At 40.2% G+C, this 22,419-nt stretch overlaps 1 protein-coding gene across 1 annotated transcript; it reads right to left on the bottom strand.

Annotated features, from left to right (window-relative positions):
* Window positions 1-1,286: 1,286 nt before the first annotated feature.
* On the bottom strand, window positions 1,287-22,408 carry Utp18 (UTP18 small subunit processome component). Its single transcript, XM_052197544.1, has 14 exons — window positions 21,948-22,408; window positions 20,356-20,468; window positions 18,907-19,005; window positions 17,497-17,567; window positions 15,930-16,018; window positions 13,429-13,554; window positions 13,158-13,332; window positions 10,359-10,459; window positions 9,681-9,771; window positions 8,210-8,333; window positions 6,037-6,211; window positions 3,602-3,744; window positions 2,329-2,370; window positions 1,287-1,417 (listed from the first exon to the last, which is right to left on the bottom strand). Exons 1-13 carry the CDS (start codon window positions 22,320-22,322, stop codon window positions 2,346-2,348), a joined length of 1,707 nt encoding a protein of 568 aa, XP_052053504.1. The 5' UTR covers window positions 22,323-22,408; the 3' UTR covers window positions 1,287-1,417; window positions 2,329-2,345.
* Between the last annotated feature and the right edge of the window lie 11 nt (window positions 22,409-22,419).

Raw genomic sequence — 22,419 nt, 5'->3', positions numbered from 1 at the left:
CCTTCCTGGAGTGAGGAGGTGGGCACCAAGCCCCACTTCTAGTGGAGCTGTTTGCAACTGAAAGCTACTGGAGGAGGAAGGGGCCATTTTATTAGAAGGGGCCATTTTAGCTCCTGGTAAGTCAACCACACTCCAGTGAAAGCTACACAAGAGCAGATCAACTGGCCTTGATGGGTTCTGGTTTTGAAGAAAAGATGACACCAAGTTAAATGGGTAAGGAAGAGAGATGGATCTGGGTAAGTTGAGAGGGAGTTTGATCAAAGAATGTATAAATTTCTTTACAAGAAAAAAAAAGCTTTAATAATTAAAGTTTAATCAGGATTAAATCAGAATTTCTAATTTCTGAAACAGTCCTAAATATACTTTTACCACTTTCTATAATGTCTTAAAGTACAACACTCTCAGCAGTGATTAAAAAATCAAAATACCAACCCTGGGGGGGGGGGGAAAGATGCACTATGTCTTGCAATATCAAATATTCAGCCAAGAAACAATTCTTTATGCAATAAATATATACATCCATCTCTTTAGTATACAAACTTGTTTTTACCCTTAATTAGTGGTAAACTACACCTAAATGCTTATATACCAATTTTATATACCAATATACAAAGGATTGGATAAAAAAATTCTTGAGTAAAGGACTGGTGCTGAAGTCAGGTCGAGTGGCATTTATAATTTAGTAAATTTATTATTTAGTATTAGCATTTTGAAGGCAGAAGGGGATCTTATAAGACTCAACAAGTCTTAACTTACCAGACCCCCCCCCCAGGGGACCACACCCAAGAGGAATTTTTATTAAAACCAGCATGCTGGGACTGAGTGAAGAGAGATGGACCCCACAGTGCTACATGGGCCTTTTATACCCTCCTCAGGGTGGCTGCCATTAAGCACAATGTGATTTAAAAGTGTTGAATTCAGAACAGTGTTACATTCAAACTAATTGGTTGTTAGGTATGAGGTAGGTGGCCAAAGGTCAGTCTCCCCCTCCTCTTTGTGAGGGGGACCTGAGAAATCTAACTCAGCCTCTGACCTTTTTCAAGTTCCTCTTTCAATCTCTGAGAAGCCAGCCTGGTCTATATAGCAAGTTCAAAGACAGCCAGAGTTACATAGAGAGCCTGCCCCCCAACCCAAAAAAAGAAATCTGTGTGCAGGAGGAATATTAATGAAAATATTCACCTGTATTATTACAGACAGGTTTCCATTTCTCACATTTAGTTTTAAAGAAAATGCATACAAATCACATTCCTGTGTATAAAGATAAAAAAAAAATCAAGTACACTTATTATCAAACAAAGTTATACATTTATTAAGACACTGATGCTAATTTAAGCAAATTCTACTAATCATTAATCATATATTATCATACACACTTGGAAACTTCTGGATGTACTGAGATGGGATTTTTCAACTGGATCTGAAAAAGAATAGAAAAAGTTACACAAGCTCACTTACAACTGCTAGTTTTCACAAGCAACATGTTCTGCCACTATATTTTTGAGAGACAAGATAGCTAGAATGCTTTCTTAACTTTGCTCAAGATCCTTCTATCTTTACAAATCCTTTTTTTGTTTGTTTGTTTTTTTCTTTTGTTTGTTTTTTTGGATTTGTTTTCTTCAAGACAGGGTTTCTCTGTGTAGCCCTGGCTGTCCTGGAACTCACTCTGTAGACCAGGCTGGCCTCGAACTCAGAAATCCACCTGCCTCTGCCTCCCAAATGCTGGGATTGCAGACGTGCACCACCACCGCTGCCGGGCTTACAAATCCTTTTCTCTGATTAAAACTTATCAGTACTCTCACAGGCTCTTCTTCAACATTCATAAATCTAAGAAATCTATCACAGTTGTGGTAAAAAGATTAATTGCAAAATTCAGTGTCAAGATCCCTGGTGTCAGGTCTAAGCTGTAGCCACAGGAAACATACCCTGTTTTAAACAGTGACCAGCAAAGATCTATTTTATTCTTGAGCTCTGTGCAACAGGGTAAACTACTTAATCACCGAGTGAAAGAGTTTGAGTTCACACAAGTTGGTAGTTGTGTCAATTCATCTCTCTTTGTGGGTTACATGTTTATAACATGTTCATTGGTGACAATTACTGAATACAATATTAAAAATGTGACTTCAGATCATTGTGACTGGGATTAGAAATTCCCAAGGAAGGTTCAGGTCAGTAAGACAGCTCCTGATCTATTTGCACCCTACTCCTCTAAAGATGTAAAGCTGACTTGGCAAAGAGACAGAGCTAAGTCAATAAGGTGCCTCTAACCAAATGCATCAATGTTACAACCCTAAAACCCATGGTATTTATTTTAAAACAGAATTTTCTTACTTCAAAAAAAAAAATCTTCAGAAGTCTGAATAATGATGCAACCTGAAAAAGCAAAAGATAACTGTTTAAATACCCACAGGGTAGTTAAATCTGATCATGGAGCAGCACTTAGAAAGATGGCGGTAGGGGTTTGGGGGGTGGGGGTTGATTCCAGTCATTCTCAACAAGCGGATGTGTTTAGATCCTTACATCATAAACTGCTATGATGGCTCCAAAGGATCAAACTGGGACTGACAAAGTACCTCATCAGCCACACTAACTCCAAGGGCTGTCACTCCAAACCCCTAGCACAGTGCAGACAGTTTCATTCTAGAGCACAATGTGAAAAACACAATGCTTCTGGGGCTTAAAGAAAATCAAAGAAGCTCTCACAGAGCTCCTCTTTTTAGTAAAATCTGAGCTTGATCCCAAACTAATCTGAAGTGAGACTGACAAAATTACCCTGGTATAGCTCATTCTCATTTCATAATAGGTAGCAATTTAACCCATAGTCTGCTCTATTTTCATTTCATAACTATCTTTAAAATCCATTTCCGTTCCTCCTTTCCTTCAGCCTGCAGCACTCCCTGGAGCATGCACACACAAACACAGGGCTCTGTGCAGCACTAGTATCTGACACAAGGGCAAGGGGCTGTCATTTCAGGATAGGTTCCTACTCAAAGTTTCAGTTCCCCTTGAATATATCCACCTGTCAACCTATTTTAGTGATGGTGCAATTAAATTTTGCTTATGCCTGTTTTAAAGCATGTATTTGGGTAAAAAAGAGAAACACAGATAGATGACCTAATTTTTGGACCTCTTTGTGACTAACACCCTTATTTATAGCTTACAGCTCCAAGAACAGAAACATCCCTTTTTAAAAAAAAATTCACTTAAATCTAGTAGATTAAAAAGTGACTGTCAACTCAACAAAAGTCAATCTCTCAAACAACTAAAAAATTAATAGTATTGTTAAAGTGGTTACTTTTCCTTGATGATTAGTATTCTATAAAAAAAAAATCAAAGCTTACTGGGGAAAACCAATAACTATTATACAATACACACACACACACACACACACACACACAAATTTTAATTCCTTGTGTGAATTTTTCTGCCAGTGACACATTGGTGGGAGAATAATGAAGTTAGATAATGAGAGTCAGGCTTGAACATGCAATAAATTAAAAGAATAAATTATTTATTTAACTGTAAAATTAAGAATACATATTCTCTTCACACTTTCAAAAGCAGCTTATTAGAGATCTGACTTTTAAATATAAGTAAGACTTACCTATACATCAGGGCCTTGCCCTGCTCATTCCCTAAGGCAAAGTATCCACTTCTGGGAGAAAAATCCATGGTTTGAACACGAGAAACAGTACTCTTTTTAAAAACTGGAAAGTTAGAAAAGACTGTACAGGAAGGAAGATGAACCTGTGGGAGATCATAAAATGCCTTAAATTACAAAAACTAGGAACTTTTTCTTTCCGAAATTTTTTTCATCCTATCTTGATAAAAATCACAGAGATCACTTGACTATGGCATACATGAAGCACTGCTCCACAAATATGGCCAAATGTCCATGTGACTAGGGTGTGTGTGTGTGTGTGTGGTGGTGGTGGTTCATGTGTGAGTGTAGGTGAGCAATTTGCATGGAGGTCAGTGTCAGTCCTTGCCTTCTACCTTGTTAGAGACAGAAGCTCACACCACAGATTCTCCTGCATCCACATCTCATCCCACACTGAGTTTGGAATGGGCTCTGGGGATTTGAATTCAGGGTTTCACACTTGAATGGCAAAGGCTTTACCTACCATGTCATCTCTAACTTTGTTTCCTTAAATTCTTCATCACTGTGAAATTTCTGGGTTTTTTTTTTTTTTTTTTTTTGGTTTTTATTTTTGATTTGTTAAAACTTGACAGCACTCTACATTTTCTGTTTTATGATTATTGGGGATTTGTCAGTGGTCTTCAATCCATTTTAAATATTCTACATTTTTCAGTTTGGTGTAACTATTACTACAGCTACTTTTTCCTCTCTCAGTGTTGGGTTAGGGGTTAGGGTACAGGTCCAAGCTATCATTGGACACACATGGCCCATGGGCTCTAGGTAGTTATGTCTGTATAACATAGGCAGGAGCTTAGCTGCTTCTTTGCCCACTCATACTGCCTTATACAACTGTGTTACACAGAGTAACAAGGATGCCTATAATCCCTGCATTTGAGACATGGAGGCAAGAGATCAGGAATTCAAGGTTAGCCTAGTCTACCTGCAACCTTGTATCAACAAATGAGTATAAAGTCTGAAATTACAATTCTGCCCTTTACTAACTGTTGACTTTGGATAAACAAATCCTCTAAAGGGCTGCTACCAACATAGAATTGCTTAAAAGAGTTCTTTGTAAATCTTCATAAGATACACACTATCATCTAAGTTCATACACAATGAAGTTTAAAAATAAGTCTTTGTGCTCTCTCATTGCTCTTGGCACTCTCACCTCTCTGCCCCTCTTGGGCTCTCCTCCCCTCCCCCGCTCTCCAAGTGGTCATGGCCGGCCCTCCACTTCTCTACTCTCTTCTCTCTCTCTCTCTTCTCTTCTCTCTCTCTCTGCCTCTCTAACTCCCATCCTCTGCCCTGAATAAACTCTATTCTATACCAAAAAAAAAAAAAAAGTCTTTGCAAAACACAAACTGCCTGTCTTCACATAACAGTAGCATAACACAAAATTGCTACTCAGAGTTAGACAGAATCTATATACCTGAGTCTAAGAGCAAATAATTGTTAAATGAAGAAACTAGTTCTGAGGAGCAGGAAACTTCCAGGTATGTGGGTGCCATTTAAACTGAACTCTAAGGTTGACCCCAAAACAGTTAATGTGGTCCTGAGGCCAGCTGGAGGCTATCACATGCATCCTGTACAACTCTACGGGGACACTCCCAGGTTGCCCCACACTTTACCTGTGTAGCTCTTCCCTTTGGTGATCCTGCTTAGTATCCTATGGCTGTAATAAATCCATAAATATAGCCAAATTCCAGGTCCTGTGTCTTTCCATTACATGAGAACCGGGTGGTTCCCGGCCAAGGCACTCCACATCCCTGGCTGCCGGCGCTAGCTCTGTGAGTGACAGCGCCTTTGCTTATGGTGACTCAACTCAGCTCACCGTCTAAGAACTGCCTCCACTCCACTGCAGCCACAGGCCTTTACAAATTAAGAGATTGGCAATTAAGTGCTTGCCTTAAGTATGTCCCTTAATTTATATGTTAGAAGAAACCTCTGAAAATGAGGACTGTAACTTTAGTCTGACAATAGACAGCTCAGAATTTCCAACAGAATAGACACTGCAAAATTTGATGACCATATTCACTAATGCAATGACTAGTTGAACCCAAAAGCTCCCAACTAATATCTTTATGAAACTTCTGAGCACTTTGTTGCTGTTGGTCTGGGCTTTAAGATAGGGTTTTTATGTATACTAGGCCAACTTCCAATTCACTACATAGCCAAGGATAGCCTTGATTATGAACATGTGTCACCATTCCCAATTTGTTTTGGTTATGGGGATTGAACCCAGGGCCTGATAGGGAAGCACTCTACCAACTAAACCCCACCTACAGGCAAGAAGTCACTTCTTAGAATAAGCTACACACCACTTTTCTGTTATCACTCATTGTTTCAACATGAAATTTTAAATTACAAAGATAAAAGAAAGAGGGAAAAGGAGTCATTACCAATCTGACAGCGTCTTTCATTTTTCTGGAAGCCACCGCCAAGATTTCTGTGGTAGGATTGAAGGCCAAAGAAGTAACACCAGTAACCAGGTTCATTATAGCTTTTATTGGCTTTGGGTTTGTTTGTTGGAGGCAGGAATCTTGATTGTATATGTTTACTACTCCACTCTTAGAACTGAAAAAAGGAAAGGAAATAAAACAGATTTAAAACAAAAAAAACTTCTGCAACCTAGAAGAACACACACTGGTGATTGTGGAAATTAACATGTAAAGAGCACAATGGCTGACGAAGTCAAAGCACAACAAATCACTCTATCAGCATAGCTTCAGTCTGCCTGAGCAGCTTGTCAATTGTAGGTCTAGCTACAAATCTGAACAAAGTACAGAATCTTCATTTTACTTTCATAAATCAAGAATGTATCAAATATCCACTCTGCTATGTACTTGTGGAACAAGATAAACTCAGAAACTAAGACAAGCACTCTCGCACAGCACCTATTGCCTAACTTTGAATACTTCCCACTGCTCGGTTTCTGTCGTCCTGCAGTACTGGGGATTGAACCTGAGGCCATTCTTACATATATTCACATAAATGCTAAACGTGTACCTCCGGCCCTTTTGCTTTTCTTCAATTTTTTTTTTCTTGGTATAGGGTTCTCACTGTTGCCAGGCTGGCCTTGGGACTTAGGACTCTCCAGCTTCATCTTTCTCATATCTGAGATTAGAAGCCAGCACCAGCAAGCCTGGACATTGGCCACATGTAAAAGATCATCAGGCACGCACACTGAGAGCTACCTGTCAGTATCCTAAGGCACATCCACCCATGCTGAAGTTGTCACCAGATTTTCCAGCTCAGTTTGTATCCTATGAACTTGACTTCCAGGCCCAAACTTCCTGGGGATATTTACAAGTACCTCCCCCAATTTTAATGTTGAAAAAGTATTCTATATTTCTATCAGCTAGACCAACCCCATTCCCCATCCCCCCACCCCCACTACTGCCCCACTCCAGGGCTTGAAATTGGAACTGTAATTTCTTTACAGCTTAATTATTGTTTGGACTGAAGTCAAACATAATATCCTGTACCAACAAAATTAGACGACATAATCTTGTAAGTTAGTTTGGAACTACCACTAACTATGCAATTGCTCCTCCTTCCACCTACATATGTAGAAATCAGGTAGGGAGATAAGATCATTTCTAAAGTATAAACCATTTTGCTTCTACTAATAACCAATAACAGATTTTTTTTTAATCTTTTTTTTTTTTTTTTGGATTTGGTTTTTTTCAAGACAGGGTTTCTCTGTATAGCCCTGGCTGTCCTAGAACTCACTCTGTAGACCAGGCCACCACCTGGCCCAATAACAGATTTTAGAAGATATTTTTAAATGCCTACTGTGGTAGTTTAAATAAAAATGGCCCCCACAGGCTCATATATTTGAATGCCTAGTCATCAGATGGCAGTAGGTACAACTTGAGAAGGCTTAGAAGGTATGGCCTAGCTAGAGTAAGTGTAGCCTTGTTAGAGGAACTGTGTTACTGTGTGTGTGTGCTTTAAAGTTTCAAAAGCCCAAGTCAGGCCCAACGGCCCCTCCTCTCCCTTCCTGCTGCTGCCTGTGGATCCGGATGTAGAACTTTCAGCTAATTCTCCAGCATCGCGGCAGCCTGCCTGCTACCACTGCTCCCTCCCTGCCCTAACAATAATGGACTAAATTCTTAAACCACAGCCAAGTCCAAATGGAATGCTTTCTTTGATAAGAGGTGCCAAAGTCATGGTGTGTCTACACAGCAAAGAACAATGACTAAGACACCTACCATACCAATAAATGGTTATCTCCAAAGATTACACTACACATAGCTAAAGGACTTAGAAAATTAAACCCAGAGTTGTATTATTGCACCTCCTCAATGGCAAGAAGCTAAATTAAGAGATGGAACCCTTGCTGTGATCAAATGAGTATATATTCAGGAAAACAGATTACAATTTAAGGTAGTCTGGCGTCTTTTTTGCCAAAAAGCTGACAAACTGCCAATATTAATTATACATCAAGACAATTTTACAAAACAAAAGGCTCAGCTAGGATGACTGATTTCACATTTTTGTAAAGTCATGTACTATCTACTATATTTAACTGCTAAACATCCTCTCATTAGCACAATGAGATTCTCTTACCCACAAGCCACATACTGTCCATTCTTTGACACAGCAATGCTTAATCCATATAAACTGCCTTCATCAAGAAATCTGTTAATGCACTTCCTTGAATTCACATCCCACACATAAACTTCTCCATTCCCTGAAAGTAAAAGCCAAAGAAGGGTTCAGCTAATCTTGCTTAAATTTAAAATGCAAGTAAACGTACCATTTTAGTCACTCTTTAATAGTACAAGGAACTAAACCCTATTTGCAGAAAACTAAAAACATTTCAAATATATGCACAAGTTCATCAATCATTCAAAAAAACAGTATTCTTAGGTTTAAAATTTTTTTAAAAAATCAAAAATTTGAGTTGAACAAAGGTGCTATATTCCACTCAAATAAATAACTGGAGCAAGCATATGAAAAGGAAAGTAATACCAACAAGCATTAGTGTGACTGTTATAAGGGTACACAATCTACATAAGCAGACTTTTAATGATGATAAACTGATCCAGACCACAAAAAGTTTGTGACTGAAATACAGTTTGTTTCAAGTCATTGTCGATTAAGACTATCAAAGGTGAGCAATGAGCACAGATTAAATTGGAGAACTAATATGTCAGCAAGTGTACTGCTGGATTTGTGTGTCAATTTAACACAAGCTGGAGTCAGAGAAAAAAAAAGCCTCACTTGAAGAAAACACCTCCATGAGATCCAGCACTAGGGTATTTTCTCACCCAGTGTGGGTGGTGCCATCCCCAGGCTGGTGGTTCTATAAGAAAGCAGACTGAGCAAGCCAGGAAAAGCAAGCCAGTAAGCAGCACTCCTCCATGGCCTCTGCTTCAGCTCCTGCCTCCAAGTTCCAGCTCTGCTTGAGTTCCTGTCCTGACTTCTTCCAGTGATGGACTATGATTTGGAAGGGTAAGCCAAATAAACCCTTTCCTTCCCAACTTGCTTTTGGTCTTGCGTGTTTCATCACAGCCATAGAAACCCTAACTAAGACTGCAAGATTAAAAAAAAAAAAAAAGATATTAAATACAGAGACCACAAATATCTCCATGATGGAAAGGCCATCTAACTCCTAAAACCGATCAATCCCTTTTCTTGTGCCTACAGCACTTTCTCATCCTATTATGCATCTAATACTCACATTCCCCTCAAAGATGGCTCCTCACTCCCTCTCATCCATTCCATTTCTGTAGATTCTGCTCCAAGGTTTGACCTTCTACATACAACTCATGTTCCCAATGAGAATTCAATAAAATTGTTTTAACTATCTCCTTAAAACTCTTCCCACACTGAACTAAGTGTGTATATGCAGCAAGCACGCTAATACTATATATCAAATGTAGTACTAATTCTCCACCATTATTAGTTCTTAACTCACCTATCAATGACAAAAAATGAATACTAAATATATTTGATTTTCTTACTATAACAATACATAGAAAACTATGCAGCTCTTTTTAAATAAAACTTGAAACACAAATATATTCAAACTTACCAGAAGTGTTATATATCCTCTTACTATCTGAAGAGAATGTAGATGCCGCAATTCGTCCATTAATCTTCATGCTACCTATCAGTTCTTTGGTCTAAAAGAGTAATTATTTATCAGATATTAGAAGGCTGATATCTATCTGCCAAAAGTATTTGATTCTAATTTTTATTAATTTTATTTGTATAGCTGTATTATCTGCAACGTCTGTTCACATTTGTTTCTGTTGTGCACAGAAGCCAGAAGAGGGCAACAAATCCTCTAGATTTAGAGTTACAGATGATTGAAAACCAGCACATGGGTACTGAGAACTGAACTCAGGTCCTATGCAAGAGTGGCCAGTGCTCTTAACCACTAAGCCATCTCTCCAGCCCTGAGTCTATTTTTCTTAGTTGGAAGTATCCCCCAACTGCCCATAACTTCTCCCAAAGTTCTACTTGAGTAGATTTAAGAACACATTGAATGCCAGCTGTCCTAGTACAAGCCTTTAATTTTATTACTCTGAGCCACAAATAAGTGGATCTCTATTAAGTTGAAGGCCAGCCAAGGCTATATAGCAAAACCCTGTCTCAAAAACAAAAATAAAAACAAAAACAAAACTCACATTGAGTTAAAGTTCAAGACTATCCTTAACCCTAGCCTTCTACAGACTGAAAAACAACATGAAGAGGCTACATGCTTCACCTTCATTGATAGCAAATGAGAAAACCCAGCAATGCCGCTTATGAGCAAGAAGGATCCATCAGGGGAGACTTCAAATCGCTTCACTCTTTTCTCTTTCAAACCTAAGAAATGAGATGAAACAATCAAGATTTAGTGACTTTTAAGAACTCTACCTACCCTTTAATAACAATTAAATTCCCTTACCTTTTAAAATGTTTACAAAGTAAGCAAAACACAAGCTCTGAATAAATCTGATTGAATGTACATCAAAAAGACCCCAAACAGAAATTCATTTCAAAATGCCTGGTAAACTTCATCTTGGTTAGCATTCAACAGTTCAGCTGTAAGCCAGAGAATCAGTTCTCTAAACAGTAAACAAATCAGTCTACCAAACAAAGGCAACTTTAACCAAAAGGACTGGAGTGGTTTTTTATACACAGTCCATTAATGGAAAGGAAATCCATTGCTATTAGAGACAGTCAAAATATCTGGTTGCCACCTATGATGAATGGGAAAATAATCTTTTATTTTTACTTTAAAAGCACACACTCCTAACTTTAAAGTGCATTTAGGAATTGATTAGCTTCTTGAAATGGCACACATATAGCTGAAAGTCTCCTCACCCATTTAAAGAGACATATCCCTTCACAGTGACCCTATCAGAATAAGAGCCAAGTCACTCATTATAGTCTAATAGAAAGGACACATAAAAATGGGTACAAATGGCTTACTCAAGGGAAGGCAAGGAGAAAGCCAGGGAGAAGGAGCAGAACAGACTTTCCCATTATCACTCATTTGTACACAATGGGGTTGAGGGTGTTCAAGTCCAAGGCAGCCTTTAAATCAGTTTGTAGCCATGGATGACTTTGACCTTCGTGCCTCAAGTACAGGGATTTTAGGTATGACAAACTATATGCTAGATTTCTATACCGTGCAAACATGCTGCCTAGTCAAAAACCCAAATTGCTAATCCAAGCTGCTAAAGCAACACTGATTGGACCTTCTAGAGGAACTGGCCCAGGTTCCTCCAACCACCTCTAACTGCTTAAGCTATAAGCCTGACAGGTTAATGGAACATAAATCTGAATCAATTCTATTTTCATTGTTCAAACAAGCAGTTTCATAGGGCTGGTGATAGTCCTCAATGGTAAGACACCTGCCTAGCAGGATCAAGGCCCTGAGATAAAGCCTCAACACAGCAAAAACAAATTCCTTAAGTACAGCAGACTTTTCTTTCCTTTTCTGTCTCCTATCATGAGGTATGAAGACAGAACCCGGTCACTGACCTGGGCAGCCAGCAGCACTTTTATCTGCTAAGCAATCCTGCAGGCCAGCTTTGGTTTTGTTGTGGTTCTTCGGTGTTTATGAGTGTTTTGCCTACATGTATGTGTGTGCAGTGCCCATGGAGGCCAGAAAAGGGAGTTGGATCCCTTAGAACTGGACTTAAGAGATGGTTTTGCATCATGGATACTGAGAACTGCAAATACAGTAGCTGCCAAAACAATTTTGTTTTAATATAAGTTGGTTTAGGCTTTTCAATAAAGAACATTCACGCCAGGCAGTGGTGGCGCACGCCTTTAAACCCAGCACTTGGGAGGCAGAGGCAGGTAGATTTCTGAGTTCGAGGTCAGCCTGGTCTACAGAGTGAGTTCCAGGACAGCCAGGGCTATACAGAGAAACCCTGTCTCGAAAAAACAAAAAACAAAAAACAAAAACAAAACAAAACAAACAAACAACAAAAAAAAAAGAACATTCACTGACCAGGAAATGTTACCTAATGCAGTGGGAAATGTAGAGTCAAATCTACAAAAATCCAAACCACAACTGCTGGGATTTCACAAAGAACCAATTTGGAAAGGATAATTAAAGGTGTCAGGAAACAGGGGAGAACAGACTAGAAACACTGAAGATAAACACAAATGTCTATTTAGTTTGGTCTTATTCACTGTCCATTAACATGAATATAGCCACACAAGTGCAATAGGACAGGTTTCTGTGTAGCCTTGGCTATCCTGGACTTGCACTGTAGACCAAGCTAACCTTCAACTAACAGAGATCTACCTGCCTCTACCTCCCAAGTGCTGGGATTAAAGGTGTGCACAACAACCACACCCTGCCCCTAAAAAAAACTTTAATAGAGTATCAGGGCAAAGGTTTAAGTAGAATCCTAGCCTACAAGCATAAAAGGTTTGGTCCCTAACACAAAATAAATAAAAATAATAAGCAAAGAAAAAATCAATTAATTAACAAATGCAAATGAGCAGGGCAGCGGTGGGCACACCTTTAATCCCAGCCTTTAATCCCAGCACTTGGGAGGCACAGGCTGGCCTACAAAGTGAGTTCCAGGACAGCCATAGCCAGGACTACACAGAGAAACCCTGTCTCAAAAAAACAAAAAACAAAACAAACAAAATGAGTACAAATAAAGCCAAGTGGTCTAGAAAAAAATGTATACATGCAAATTATGAACTTACTCTAAGTGTTTAACAAGTCAGTTCAATGGCCTCATACAGGCATAGTTCCTCAACAGAAAGCAATTGTAAAATACTATTAACTAAACAAATGCTTACTTTTAAGAATCCCATAGAGAGCTAGCTGGGTGTGATGGCACTGGCACATGCCTTAATCCCAGGGCTTGGGAGGCAGAGGCCCGTGAATCCGTGAATCTGAGGGCAATGAGGGATACTCAGTGAGACTGTCTGCCTGTCTGTCACCCACACACACACCTGGGATCGAAAATACTTATAAATACTAGTAAATTCAGGTTGAGAGAAAGGTTAAGATAAAGATGACCAACTGTGTATTCAACAGAAGTCTTACCTCTCACTTGATGTACAGGAATTAACTTCCCAGCTAGCATATCATAGACATAAAGAACCTTGCTATGCATACTTGTGGCTAAAACCTCTTCTCCATTAGCACTGAAACAAGCCTTAAAGATTGGAAACTTTTCCAAATAGATGCTCTGGATTTTAGGGTTTGTTTTGCCATCAACCTGTAAGAAGTACAAATGTTTCTTTTGATTATTTCCACAGACCCTGTATTCTGGCAGTGTACACTTTACTACAAGACTTCATTTAAAAATCCATACCTGAAACAATGAGATAGCATTATCTACCCCAGAGACCATCACCACCTGTGCTCCAGGATGGAACTGTACTGATGAGATCCGAGCAGTGGTAGGCCGTTCAGCATTGGCAGGCCGGCAGTTCTTCATCTGTGGAAATAAAAGGCTGGAATTTTATCAAATCAAGTGGGTTAGCACCACTTAAAGCAGTACTCTCCACCTGTGGGTTATGGCTTTAGGGGTGAACAACCCTTTCATAGCGGTCATGAATCAGATATTTATATTGTAATTCATAACAATAGCAAATTTACAGTTATGAAGTAGCAACAAAAATAATTTTATGGTTGGGGGGTCATATAACATGCCTGTCTGTCACCCCCACACACACCTGGGATCGAATACAGATGAGGAACTATATTAAAGGGTCATGACATTAGGAAGGCTGAGAACTGCTGGCTTAAAGAAAAAGAAAACAATGTTGTTTGCAATGCAGAACTGAACAGTAATCAGGACCATGGCTCTGGCACCAGTTAAGTCACTACTACACAGACTCCATCTGCACTGTCTCTGAAGTGAAGGGTTAAGTCCATTTGTTAAGCTCTGAACAAGAAATGCCCTCCAGACATGTGTGAAGATAACAGAAGGGGCTGGAAACCTTCGAGGAAAGGCCTAGCTGCAGGAAAGTTCTCTGAATGTCCCTAAAACTATACTTTTGTTCCTGACCTCTTTTCTCTCTGCTTCCTGCCACTAGGAGGTAACCAACTTAACTCCTCTTTGCCCTCAAAGATGTTCTGCCTTACCACACCCCAGAAACAAACATACCAACAGACCATGAACTCTGAAACTGGAGCTGGGTGTGGTGATCCACACCTTTAACCCAAGCAGAGGCAGGCTCTAGAGGTAACTCCAGGACAGTCAGGGCTACACAAGAAAATCCTGTCTCTGGGAAGGGAGTCTGAAATGCAAAGTAAATGTTCCTTCTTTTTGTCATGGTTATCATCAGTCTGATACACCTTCCTACACATGAAAGTCTAAATATACTAAGCATTTTTAAGTACTAGTATACAGTACTGCCCCAAAGACATATCTATTTTGGTTAAGAGACTGGCACTTGTAGAGAAATGTTAAACACCTATTGCAATAGGTTCTATGTCACTGGCCCCACAGTTATACAGTCCAATACCTCTCAAGGACATGTGCAGCTAATTTAAAATGACAGCAATCTCTTACAGCACTTGGACTTTCTCAGTTGCCTCTTGTTTTGAAGGTACACATATATACTAAAATTTCATCTAAGAACAAATTACACATTGCCTGTGTTCAGAATTACTGAAATTAAATTTTATTACTTTCTTTTAAAAGAATTGGCTTCATTTATTTCTTATTTTCACTTATTTTTATTGTGGATGTGAATGATGTGTGAACATGGACATGTATGTGACAGTACAAGTGTGGCAGTCAGAGGCATAGTACTAGTACTAGAGGTGCTTCAACTTCAAGTAATACAACAATGGGGATTGAGTGGGAGAGCAGCATTCTTGTCTAATTGTTAACTTACCATATAGACTACTACTCTGGCTACCCCATCTCCATAAACATACCATTTTACAAAAACGTGTTTATCATATAGTTCTGTTAATTTGACAGATAATTAGCTGAAGCACTGAGCTAGGAAGCACAGGTTGCTACAATTAATGAATGTAAACAAACTTTGGTGCAAGTTTAACAAAGCACTGGGGGTAAATGTCCTTCCAAAGTGCTTAAAGAAAGCAGACAGAAGAAAGCAAGGTACAGGTTCAAAGGCAAGAAAGGACCCAGTTTGTTTAACAAACACAAAGGTCTGTGTGGACCCGAGGAACAACATTTCATGAAGAATAAAAAAGGTCTGATATGAAGGTGAGGAGATGGGCATGAGAAAGACCATGAAGGACACTGTACACTATGATAAAAATACACAAGATTTCAAGAAGTAAAAGTGATAGGACCTGAAACTATTTTTAAAAGCTCCCTCTAAGGCCTAGAGAAATGGCTCAGTGGTTAAGAGTACACAGTGCTCCTGTAGAGGACCCAAGTTCAGTTCCCAGTCCACATATCAAATAGTGCACAGCTGCCTATAACTCTAGCTCCAGTGATCTAATGCCCCTTTTGGCTGAAAGTATGTGCGCTCATATTCCTGACATACACGGATAATTAAATAAAAGCTCCCTCTAGTATTACTATGTCAAGAATAGTTCACAGAATAAGGTTCAGTGGACATGAAGAGCCCATGAAGCAGGCTGACTGATATGGAAGCAGAAAGTGTAGAAATGAAAAGAAACCTATAGGGCCCCTATATGTACTAAAGTAGCTCATGCTTATATAACTATCATTACTGCAAAAGAAAAGAAAAACCTAAGAATATTTATTACAGCAAAATAACAGGCAAAACACTATCCCCACATACAAGGAGTACCCATACTCATATAGAAGCACACTGGATGTCACAGGTCAGTAACTGGATAGGTCCCAATTTCAAGAACTCTCACCTTCAAGATTCCTCTTGGAAGAGAAGTGGATGTGGATATGAAATTCCCAGTCCTTTGCAACAAATCATCTTCATCCTCTTCACTTTCATCTAAGTCAGACAAACCCACAAGGCTAATCTTTAGAGTCAATCAAAGGCCCATTACTACCCCAAACTTCTCTATTTCCAAATGCAACTTCCATCCTAACTTCACAACCTCAACTACCCTTAAAGCTGAAAATGGTAAAGCAAAACACAATTAAAAACAAAACAAAAAATAAAATAAAATAACACAGCAACAGAACAGAGATAGCTTAACACCACACATGAAAAAAAGAGCAGTGCCAGCCAACTGTGCATAAGCACTTCAGCAAGGGAAGTATAACAGGATGGCTACATGGGTAAGGAACCTGGCGTCAAGCCTACCAGTTTATGCCCAGGACCCACAGTGTGGAAGGAGAGAACAGGCTTCCACAAGCCATCTGAGTTCAGGACCAGAATAAGCTACATGAAACTCTGTCCCAAAAAAAACAAAAAATATGAAATTCTAGAACACAGTACTTATAATTTAGCTTCTACTGGATGTTTTTAACAATGTCCCAAAATTAGCTGACAGAGCCAAAAATATCCAGAGTATATATAGTACAGGAAAACTACAGGTATCTGACCCTTTAATCCCAGCACTCCAGAGGCAGAGGCAGGCAGATCTCTTTAAACTCAAGGCCAATCTGGTCTACATAGCTCACCCAGTTTCCTAGCAAATCCTGTCTGAAGCATGCATGCATATCATATATCTCTTCCTAGTGAAACCAATATAAAGATGTTAAGCACTTCCTATGTAAGTCTGAGGTTATATAACAGATTTTAAATGTTATTCTAAACTTTACAACTCTTTAAACAAATCAGATCTTGACTAAGCCATCTGTATTTATAGTGTCTAAACTCGAGAGTTTAAAGTAAAAAATATTTAATAACACCAGCTAAGCTTAAAACCTGTAGTTTTTATGTTATCATCTGGGCTTGGTCTGACACCTGCTCTGATGACCTCCCATTTCTCTGTGGACAGTTAGAATAGTTAAAGGAATCTCAGGAGGAGCTCTGAATCAAGTACCACTTATTTTTCCTTAATATTAAGCCATAAAACAACACAGTCCTATCAAAACAGGAAAAAAAATGCATTTATCCTCTATCTTCCTTCCAAAGCTAAACATGGAATCCATTTATTTCATATATACCTTGTACATGTTGCCTGAAAGTGATTTTAATGTACTTCTGATAATTCTGTGTGTTAAACAGTTCCATATGTATACTTTCCCTCTCCGGGCTTCAAAAAGTCAGTTTTCCAGATATTTCAGACTTGAGAGCTCTATAAGTTTCAGATTCTAGAACATTTCAAGTATCATACTCAACCTGTATTAAATAAGGCCATGCTATCAAAAACAGGGCTTTACTCAGAGAAATGTCAGACTTTAAAACCAACATAAATGAGGGAGGCTCATCTAAAACACTTCATTTTTAAAATCTTGAGAAAGCTCCAGTAAAAACAATACATGGAAAGGGACCCACTAGCTTAAAAACATAACACTCACCATCTGAAGATGTCCTCCGCTTGCTCCCAGTCTCTGCCCAGTCAGGTACTCCTCCCATGGCATGCTGGAATCTAAGAAGAAAAACAAAGTGTTGTAGTAACACCACTGAACCTTTGGCACCCTTAAGAGTATATATAAAAATTCTTCCGAAATCAACACCTTTAGGAAAAAAAAGAACACACACACACAAAATAGCCCCAAGCTCTCTGTACTGGAAACTCAGGAACCTCTGCCCATAGAAACCAGCACTGGATACAGTACGCCTCAATTCATATTTGTTGTTAAATTTATGTTCAGTTACATAGCTATCCTATTTGCGCCTACCAGCTCATCCTAGATATTTGGAACTATGTAGTTTGTCTCTTTATAGTTACAAACCAATGCCAGGACAGAGATACACAAAGAGCATGTCTGAAAGGAAGATGTCTGAAAACAAATGACTAGAATATACAAAAATTCACTGGTCTCACTCAGGACCAATGGCACAGGCCAACTGCTTTTGAGAGACTAGGGGAAGAGGATATTAAATCTGAAACCTGCCAGAACTACAAAGGGAATTCAAGGTGCCATCTTGGTCAACTTAGGAAGAGACTCTCAAAACAGAGGAGTGGGGCCAGAAATACAATGCAGCAGTATAATGCTTTCTTAGCATGCCCGTAAGTTTCAATCCCCATAAGGACTTTTATAAAACACTAACTAGGCCAGGCATGGTGACACACACTAATCCTAGCACCAGGAAGGCAAAGGCAGGAGTTTGAGGGAAGCCAGGTCTATATAGCAAGCTCTAAGACAGCTAAGGACTACATAGAGAAACCCTGTCACAAATGCAAAAGTAAAAAATAAAACTAAAAACACTGTATTTAAACCTTACTACTAAAGTCAACATGCACGGGGCTCAAGCTGAGTCCCCAGCGTCACATAAACAGGTGTGGCACCACACACCTGTAATCCCAACTCTTGGAAAATGAAGGCAGAATGATCAAAATTCAAGATCATCTTCAGCTCTACAGTGAGTTTGAGGCCAGCCCAGGCAATGACTGGTAAGACTCCTTTGGGCTACGAGCAGGTAATAAAAGCACTTGTCACCAAGCCTAATGAACTAAAATTCAATCCCTGGAACCCATATGGTGGAAAGAGAAAACTTTCTGACTCTGGAAAGTTGTCTGTTGACCTCTTATACACAGTAAAGAGTTAAAGCTTTTAAAAATAAGAATAGTGAAATCATTATCATGCTAAAAAAAAAAAGTAATGAAGGTAAGTATGTTGGTGAACTATGAGAGCCAAGAGAATTAATTGGTCGGCTACTAGTTTCTTAGATAAAAGCAAAGCAAAAAAAAAAAAAAAAAAAAAAAAACAAATGGCTATTTATATGCCTCTTGGTAAATAAATCACAGGAGAAAGGATACTTACTCTTCTTTAAGTCTCTTTTGAAGTTTCTCTTTTGAAAGTTTACTTTCACTGGCATTTTTCATTATATCTTTCCGAAATCGATTGTTCTTCATGTCGACTCTATAAAGTAAAGAACAAACATATTCTAAATAATCTATAATTACTAAATGAGCTGCCTTTAGTATTCTGTAAAAAACATTTACTATTCTGTAAAAAACATTTACTAAAACACTAAAGTTAAATAGTGTAAGATGTGGAGTGTTTCTTATATATCTTTCCCATTCTTCCTCTGGAGTCTCTCATACATTCTGGAGATATCCAAGAAAATTCATCCTGAATTACCTAGTCTCTCTCCAAAAATATCCTGGGCAAGTCAAATGCACAAAAAACCAAGCAAGCAAATACTGTCTGTATTTTATTGGCAAGCGACAGTCTTTCTAATAAATGGCATTTTACAGTTGAAAAAAAAGTAAAAGCAATAAACCAAGAGATTTAAAGTTCTAACTATCTAAAACTTGAAAATCACAAGAAAGATGAAAGAAGTGGGCTGAAAAAAAGCATGGTGGTGCATGCCTTTAACCCCAGCGCCTAAGAGACAAAAGCAGGCCAATATCTGAGTTTGAGGGCAGCCTGGTCTACAGAGAAAGTTCCAAGACAGCCAGGGCTACACAGTGAGACCCTGTCTTAAAAAAAACAAAAACAAAAAACAAAAAACAAAAAACAAAAAAGGTAAAGAAAACATGGGCTTCAAGAAGGAATAAAGCTTAATAGCAAGTTTATCCTTAGCAAGCACATACCTGGGTTTAATCTATAGTAAGTCAAAGTCTGAAAATCTTATTCTGTAAGACATCTGAGACACTAAGATCTACTAAACAAAGATAAGTGCATATATAAAACACACATGTAACTACCATCAATTTTCTTCAACACAATTTAAGAAGGGTTGTTTTCCTATTGTCAAATTAAATAAGTCTGAAAATCACCAAAAAAAAAAAAAATACACACACACACACACACACACACACAAGCTTTACATAGAAAAAGTAAATACTGTGTGCTAGCTTTATCTGAAGCCTTTACTCACTTCCAGGCACCAGGCTAGAAATGCTCTATGCATCATTTAATCCAATGGCCTTCTGCTAGAGCTACCATCCTGACACTCATTTTATGAAGAGGTAGATTCCAAACTTGCCCTTGGTGGTCAGGAACCATGCCGTGAGGAAGGAAGCCGAGATGTAACTGAAATGATTATTTAAACAGTCTATCCTGCACACAAGACCAGGAATGACCTATGCAATGTAACAGTGAGGAATTTTCTCTCAGATACAGAATTATGAACCACCTTTCTCCTATGTTGCCAAATGTTTTGGTTCTTCATATAATCATACTTTCCAAGGCAGTGGTTTGTAAAAATCTACAAGTTAACTTTTTAAGTGTCCAAAGGGATTCTGAACAGAATGGCTAACTTACATTTCCTCGTCTTCATCATCTTCATCCACCCAAACTGGCTTCCTCTTCTGAGAAAGATTGTCTTTGGCTTCATTTTCCACTTCCGAGTCATCTGAGCTTCCATGTAGCTGACCCTACGGAGAGATACCATCTTCAAACCACAGCGATTCTCCTACAAGGTGCTAGCACATGCCCACCCCCATACTTAGATAGCCTGTAGAATGTGTTTGCTTTCCTGGTCCGCTGATGAAATAATGTGATGGAATACAACCACAGCACATGCTGAAGGAGAAAGCAGAAAAGGAGATCAGAAGCAACATGACAGGCGAGGCAGGATGGAACAGCCAAGGATGGGAAAAGAAGCACACTGAAAGCTAAAGATGGCAGCAGACAAGGGTAAAAGGTAAGGACGGGAAAAGAACAAATGTCAAAGTTCAACAATGACAGAGCCCAGGGCCTGCTAGAATCCCACACAACACAGTCTGTGTCTCACATCCTCATAACGACTAGCTTTTGTTCTATGTGCTCTGTCTCCACCTTCTTTAAACTTTATACCACACTCAAAACCTAAACCTAGCACTCGAGAAAAAAAAATTTTTTTTAAATAATTTGAGCTTTCTCCCAACCCACAGGACAGTGTCCAAGGTGCCAACTGCAGAATCCACCTGCACTACTGATTTTAGATCTTCCAAAGGATTCCTTTGGATACAGAACTGTCCCACAGTTCCTACCATAACTGTTCTCCACCTCCTGAGGGAGGCTGCTGCAGCTCTCCATCAAAGCTCCCACACAGAGGGTTAATTAAGCAAATGCTGATATTCCCGTTGAGGAGGTCTGCTTACCCTATCTAAAAAGACATCTTCACGAAAATTTAAGTCCCTTTCTCAAATGTTTTAATTTTCCTCTCCACCAATATACTTCAACTTTACTAGTCTTGTCTCTTTTATCGTCTTTCGACCTAACTAACACAAGTTCCAAGAGAAGGGTTCTTCTTGGATTTCTCCATTGCTCTGTCTCTACAGTATCTCTACCCTTAGTCCAGGGGGCCAGATATAGAACAAAAGTAGTAGTACGAAAATTATTAGTCACAAAGATTTGCAATCCATACAAACAGTAAGCATCCAAAGCAAGGTTAGAGACGAATACACTGATCAATCTCAAAAGCTGGGCGTGGGTATCACCCGGAAATGTCATTAAAATGCAGCCTTACGCCTTCTGCCCACGTATTGGTTCCATCCACCACACGGAGTCGCGACAGGTGATCAAACGGCCACCCCTGTGGTTCCAGCAGAGGGTGTAAGAGCCCAGGGATGCGCGACTGTACTTTGCAGATAACCATCGGCAAACCATGCCAGCAGCTGAGCGCCAGCTGGATGCGAAGTGCGGGTCGCAGCCCCTTTGGGGCGGAGAAAGGCAGCGTCCCGCCCTCGCCAGCTCGCAGCCCAGAACCAGAGAAGAGCGCCACGGCGCCCCTCGGCGACCGTGGTCGCCGCTCCCTCCCACCTGAGCACTCGCTGCCACCGGTCCCCCCAGGCTCCGCCCCCGGGGCCTCGCCTCCCGCCGCGCGCCCCGCGCCGTCGCTAGTGCCGGCTCGGCAAGCAAGCCTTCCTCACCCGCGAGCTCCGCAGCCGCTGCAGCAGCGCGTCCTCGTCGTCCTCGACGTCGCCGAAGACAAGCTGCTCCAGGCAGCGCTCGGCGGACGGCTTGTCGTACTCCAGCGTCAGGCGGTTCCGCTGCCGGAGCCGGCTCTCCTCCTCCTCCGCCGCCGCCGCTGCCGCGGACACCGCGCTAGGGGCCGCGCTCGTCCCGGCCGGCAGTGTCCGTTGGGATGAACGGGCGGCCTTTCCGGGCGTGTTACCGCTCCCGGGTCGGGCTTTTCTCCCCGGCATTGTGCCGGTTCTCCGGTCTCGTTTCGTCCGGTTCCTGCGTTCGGGCGGCATCCTCAACTCTGAGAAACGCAGACGTTCACGTGGAGCACTACTGCGCATGTGCCAGGGCGTCTCGCTCGTCTCTGCGGCCCGGCCCCGGGGAGCCGGAAGGAGCCTGCGCCGCCTCGAGCCACGTGACCGACACTCTCGCGCTACG

This window comes from Apodemus sylvaticus, chromosome 10, assembly GCF_947179515.1.
Source record: "Apodemus sylvaticus chromosome 10, mApoSyl1.1, whole genome shotgun sequence".
NCBI classification, from domain to species: domain Eukaryota; kingdom Metazoa; phylum Chordata; class Mammalia; order Rodentia; family Muridae; genus Apodemus; species Apodemus sylvaticus.
The sequence above is the reverse complement of the archived record's forward strand: the minus strand, read 5'-3'. Positions and strand labels throughout refer to the sequence as shown.